Source organism: Fistularia commersonii, chromosome 13 (genome assembly GCF_037954325.1).
Source record: "Fistularia commersonii isolate RoL2024-O1a breed Wild chromosome 13, RoL_Fcom_v1.0, whole genome shotgun sequence".
In the NCBI taxonomy this organism is placed as follows: domain Eukaryota; kingdom Metazoa; phylum Chordata; class Actinopteri; order Syngnathiformes; family Fistulariidae; genus Fistularia; species Fistularia commersonii.
Window position 1 is genome coordinate 9,070,570 of NC_141296.1, and position 6,077 is coordinate 9,076,646.

The 6,077-nt window shown below is 37.7% G+C and overlaps 1 protein-coding gene across 4 annotated transcripts in view; it reads right to left on the bottom strand.

The window, feature by feature from the left end:
• Window positions 1–4,603, bottom strand: part of med12 (mediator complex subunit 12) — a 26,196-nt gene extending 21,593 nt beyond the window's left edge. For all 4 annotated transcript variants that reach the window (XM_086157801.1, XM_086157799.1, XM_086157800.1 and 1 more), the window contains exons 1-3: window positions 4,468–4,603; window positions 3,632–3,736; window positions 3,349–3,540 (exon numbers count right to left, since the gene is read on the bottom strand). In XM_086157801.1, the coding sequence (XP_086013927.1) occupies window positions 3,349–3,540; window positions 3,632–3,736; window positions 4,468–4,569 (399 nt within the window). In that variant the 5' untranslated portion in view covers window positions 4,570–4,603. The remainder of the gene's footprint in view (window positions 1–3,348; window positions 3,541–3,631; window positions 3,737–4,467) is intronic.
• Window positions 4,604–6,077: the final 1,474 nt, after the last annotated feature.

The window sequence follows — 6,077 nt, forward strand, 5'->3', positions numbered from 1 at the left end:
TGATTTTCAAATGTTCTCACTAAAAGATTTTTAGGGACAAACTGAGAATGAGCAGTACATCATGTATCAGATGCCAAGCTTCATGCATGGTTTTATCAATAAATACACAATCCATAAATATCCCATTCATATATTTTGAAAATCAAATAGCAACAACAAAGAGAGAGATGGTTATGATGATAATTTCAAATTTGAGTAAGCAGATATATGAACACACCAATGAATACAGGAACACATGAACAGTCACGCATGCACACATATAAACATATACGTATTATATATGTGTGTGTGTGTGTGTCTGTGTTACAGAACTTCACAGAGTAACCTGCAAACAAATCTGACACAAATTATTTGTTTTGGACAAATCTTGTTCCAATGAAACACTGACAATGTGACAAACATTGACAAGAACAGTGCAGACTCAGCTCTGTTGAGTGGGAAGCAGTATGGTTATTAAATTGAACTGCTCGTGGGGTTACTCTGCAAACAACAAAATGAATTTATATAGTTCAAAAAAATGATTAAACAAAATACTTCTGTGATAAAAGTTAAAGAAAACTTCTGTGAAGGAAATGTATATGGGGGGCATTCCAGAGAGGACTGGATTGCCCCTGGTCCTTGACCCGGACTGTGAAATAGAGCCTGAACGAAGGACCTCAAAGAGGGACCCAGAGTGTATTGATTGAGTCCAAAAAGTAGCGATAACTTAGGTAATAAAAAAACACATTATTAGCTTCAGAAGAAGCTTAAATTTGAAGAAAATTTAGACTATCACCAAGAGGAATGTGGATCATTTCGACCAAATAAATAAATAAAAACAAGGACAAATGTCAGATAATTGTGTCTGGCTACTAATACATCATTAACTTAATCACTACTGAGACTTACATTTTTCATAATTAGATTCATGTAATATATTTCAAGGCTATTTCAGGCTTTGTGAACAACCTGGTTTTAGAAGGGGAGGCTCAAATTTCACTGAGTCAGGTGTGAAAAGCACATGTAGAGAAAATTATTTGCTTTGACCAAGGAAATCCAACTGCCTTAACAGTCTTGCTATAAATAATATTTTTGGCACTCTAAAAATATAAAAGGGAGCTATATCATGGCTACAAATGATAACAGTCACTGTGCCTTTGTGGACTACACAAAATATTTTAAATTATACACTCACTAACACAGTAACAAGCTCAGAATACCGACAAAACTCATCCACTTAAGTGTTCACCTTTTTCTAAATAATTAAATCACCCATGCAATATTTTATTACCAGTCCTTCTCTGGTGGCTAATTATTTGTGTTAATGGAATGAGATTTTTTGTGCAAGATTATTTTTGTCAGATTTACACTTGCGGCATTTTAGTGACCTACAAATATATAACTTGCATAAAGCATATGGAGCTACTGTGACTGCGTAGCTTGGACAAAATATTGTAATTGGACTGATTCGAAACTTTTGGAAATTAAAATCCAGTAGCTGTGGGTCAACACGATCTTTAAAACTTTGTCATGAACACTAAGAGAGGAATGGAAGTTAGTTGTAGCAAGACAGAATGCAGGAATTGAGGTTAGTCTCAGCAAAACAGAATATATGTGTGTGAATGAGAGGAACCTGGGTGGAACGCTGAGGCTTCAGCGAGTGGAGATCAAGAAGTTAGAGCATTTCAAGTACTTCAGGTCAACAGTCCAGAGCAATGGAGAGTGTAGAAAAGAGGTAAAGAAACAGGTTCAAGCAGATTGGAATGGGTGGAGAAAAGTGAAAGGGGCACTAGTCGATAGACGACTATCAGCCAGAATGAAAGGAAAGGTGTGCAAGACAGTGGTGAGATCAACAATGATGTATGGTTTAGAGACAGTGAGAATGACGAAAAGACAGGAGGCAGAGGTGGAGGAGGAAGATGTTGAGGTTCTCTTTGAGACTGACGAGGATGGATAGGATCAAGAATGAGTCCATCAGAGGGACAGCACGTTAGGCGTTTTGGAGAGAAGGTCAGAGAAGCCTGACTGAGATGGTTTGGTCATGTACAGAGGAGGGATAGTGAATATATTGGAAGACAGATGCTGTCCAGAAGAAGACCAAAGAGAAGATTTATGGATGTAATGAGAGAGGATATGAAGTTAGTTGGTGTGGGAGAGGAAGACACAGAGGGTTAGATGGAGAAGGTTGATTCGCTGTGGTGACCCCTGAAGGGAAAAGCCGAAAGGAAAAGAAGTAGTCATGAACACAAAGAGAGGCAAGCGAACACTCTTATGTTCCATTTTGGTATCGACAAACTGCTCCTTCTCTGGTTTTATAGGAAAGATGAAGAATGCTGCAGTGAAAATGTGTTGAACAGTGGGGGGAAAAAAGTGCCACTGAATCCCCAACTCGTGCTCAAAAAGGCAATGGGGTAACTTCTGGAAAATGAGCAACAGCACTTGCAGCTTCAAGTTTCAAGGAGAGCATTTAGGTATTCCTCCACATACTTGACTGAACAGTAAAATGGCAATCCTTGTGAAACAGAGAAACATATCACCTAACTAACAGAGGTCATCATGAATGATTATGAAGTGCTGTTTATCTTATTTCACTGAAACCTTCCAAAGAGTTGATGACATTCTTTCTCATTGAAATATTTCTCATTTTCAGAGTCTGTGGTAAGTCTGTTTCAGTGTAAGACATATATATGTTCACTCTTCAAGAATAAGCTGAACACATGACAAAAAAAATCAGCAAGTAATAATAATATGGTAGTATACAATGTCCTATTATTAGGTATTTTCAAGAACACATTAACTATCGATCGTCCGACCGTTTTATTTGCCAACAAACTTGGGATGTAAACATAATGAATGGGTTTTGTTATAATTATGAAATCTCTTTTTTTGTACCATTAATTTTGGCTCATGGAAATTAGTGTTAAATAACGCTAATGAATGATATCAGTCTTTTAAGACAGTGTTTGGAGTTACACGAACAACTGTTGAATCATATTAACATCCACCTGAAGCATATATTAGAAGTCAGTCTATACTCTGTCTCTGTCAAGACCAAAGAAATAATGGGTTTTATAATTTTTCTATTATGTTTTCCAATGTTTTCTGGTGTATGCAACCCGTGTAGGGTGGAGAAAGTGTCAAAAAAACAACGAAAATAAAAACAAGATGCTCATCTCCTAGAATTGGAAATTAACACAATGAACACACATGATCTGAGATGTCAAATGGGGCACACTGGTTAGCTAACTCAGGCTAACAGTACATAAGTGCAGTTAAAATAACACTCTTCTCCGAACACACCCCATTATTTGCACTTGGTATCTGAATAAGGACTTGGAAGGTTTATAGTGTCTTAATACATGATCTTACCTTTTTAGCCAGCTGTGTCAGAGGTTTTGTCCCAGCTAAATCTGTGAACCAATTATTGATAGAGCTCTGCGACCTTGCTGTAACAAGCCAGAAATTATCCTTCTGGTTGACCTGTGGTTTGCGTTTGCCTGTGTCTGGAAAGGTGTTGTAGCGCAGCTTCTCAGCAATGATGCTGCTGAAGTTTGAACTGATCTGTAAAACATTGATGCATAGATAGCTGTATCAGCATCACATAATAGTATTATGATGTCTGTAAAAATAAGAAACCTGCTCCTAATATTACCTTTGAAGGATTGAAGTTAACATTTTTGGCACTGCCATGTTCATCACCAGACACAGCTGGCTGATTATTGAAACCTTGCTTCACATTCAATGCAGTCAATTCATCCTAAAAAGAGAGTATGAATTCACAATTAACACAAGTATTGAACAGTATTGCCAAGCTCTTGATAAACAACTCCACGGAAACAAACAAACAATATATATTATTTCAATTTCTGCATCAGCAAATGGTGAGTAAGGAAATTTCTGCATCACCGAGTTTATTTTAACGGGTATCAGCCAAGTGTCCACTGATATTTGCAAACTTAAACAAGACAGCGATGAGATTATGCAGGTTTAAAATTTCTTTTTTACATATTTTCAATTAATCCCAGATCAGGAGCAAAGAGCAGTACAAAACTAGGACAAGGTGCTGCGTCTGAAATTTTAATACTTCATTTTAATTAAAAGGACAGGTTGAACGATGCCGGTTTAGCCTGCTAACAAACAATTAAGATAAGTCGTCACGCATAACCCAAAATGCTACGCATATTGTTGTCTCTTACGAAACAAAATACTAGATGCAGATGGACGTTAACCGCTGAACGTCTTGAGAAAATTCGCCTTAAGTAGGGCACACTCGGATGGATAGCGAACTGGTTGTTTTTCAAGTAGATGGGCGAGCTAGCTAACAAACTGACAACTAACCTAGGTGCTGTTCATTGTTATTGCTAGGCCTGAATCGTCTGGAGAGCTTGCTACACAGGCTAGCTAAGTGTCGCCAGGATAGCGTTTGAGCTAAAAATGTAATCCTCTAAACTGTCTTCATGAGCTTATGTGCAAAAGGTAAATTCTGACCTCCTTTTGCTTTGGATCTTGCGGATAAACGTCTGGAGGACCGAGCCGGGGCCGCTTTAATGGCCGGTGTTCGTAACTTAGAATCCCGAAGGCAGCCATCATCCAGCGGCATCACAGCCTATGCTTTTCCTCCCCCAGCACCCTGAACCGACTACAACACACTTCCGCAGATCTGTCCACGCACAACTTCAAAATAAAAGATTGTTTCATTTTATTTCAAACACAGATTCTAAATGTGTGATTTAAACTAATTTAAAGACAAAGAGGAAATCTTATTTCAATCCTTTGGAAATGTAAACACATACAAAACAAAATTGTCTTGAAATTGTCAGCGCTACATTCCTTGGGGAAAGAATAGCCCCGTCCTCCAAACAATTCTTTAATTGAGATTATTTCTGATCCAGACCAAGATTGATAACTGTAAGCATAACATAGAAACTGTCACAGTCACTGTTGCACATTACAAGTAAATAAGATCTCGCCTACGGGATATTGTTTTGGTACTATATGGGGAAAGAAAGAACAAGTCCCAGGGAATAAACAAAAGCTTGTAGATATTAACGTGGCAAGAGTCAAAATGTTACATTTGCATCACTCAAGTAGTAAAAGTAGTATAAGTCACCACTGACAACATACGCACACGATATTGATAAACAATGGGACTGATGATGAAGAAAGAAAGAAAGAAAGAAAGAAAGAAAGAAAGAAAGAAAGAAAGAAGGAAAACAAACACTGATTTAATTGCTATTGTGAGAATGTCATAGAATATTGTCTCAACTAATGCATTCTCTCGAAATATTTTTTCTCAGTGTCATGACTATAATTTTTTTGGAACATGAACACATAAAGGAGCTAGTTTGAAATCAAAGATAAATTACTCTCTGTATGCATGCTATATGAATGAAAAATCAATAGTTGTGTATCACCAGTGACTGCAATGCTCCTGAAGCTGTGTATGTTCCTCCAAAATAGATTTATTTTCAGCTGTTCTGTTCAGTGAATCATCCGATTCCATCTAGCAATATCCTCTGCGTCCTCTTCTCTCACACCAACTAACTTCATGTCCTCTTGCACTACATCCAGAAATGTCCCTTTTCAGTCTTCCTGCATCCTTTCTTTGTCCACGTCCAAACCATCTCAGTCTGACCCCTCTACTTTATGTGCAAAAAGTCCAATATGTGTTGGCCCTCTGATGGATTTTTGATCCTATCCATCCTCATAACGCCAAAAGAGAATTTCAATATCGTTATCTCTGCTACCTCCAGCTCTGCCCTGTCATTTTGTCAATGCCACCATCTCTAAGCTGTACAACATCACCAACGTCTTGTGCAACCTTCCTTTTATTCTGTCCGATATCCTTATTGCACATCACACCTGATACTTTTGTCCCTCATTACAACTTGCCTGTATTTGTTTTTCTTAATCCCTCTCTGTTGCTCTGGACTGCTGACCGTAGGTACTTAAAATTGTCATAAATGTATTCATAATAGAATCTTTGTTAACAGACACCACAAATCTTCATGGTTTCCTGGTAAAAAGTAGTTTTTGGTTCTGGTTCTGTATGTTTTTGGGGATTTAAAGCCATTCTAGACACCAGCTATTCAAAAATA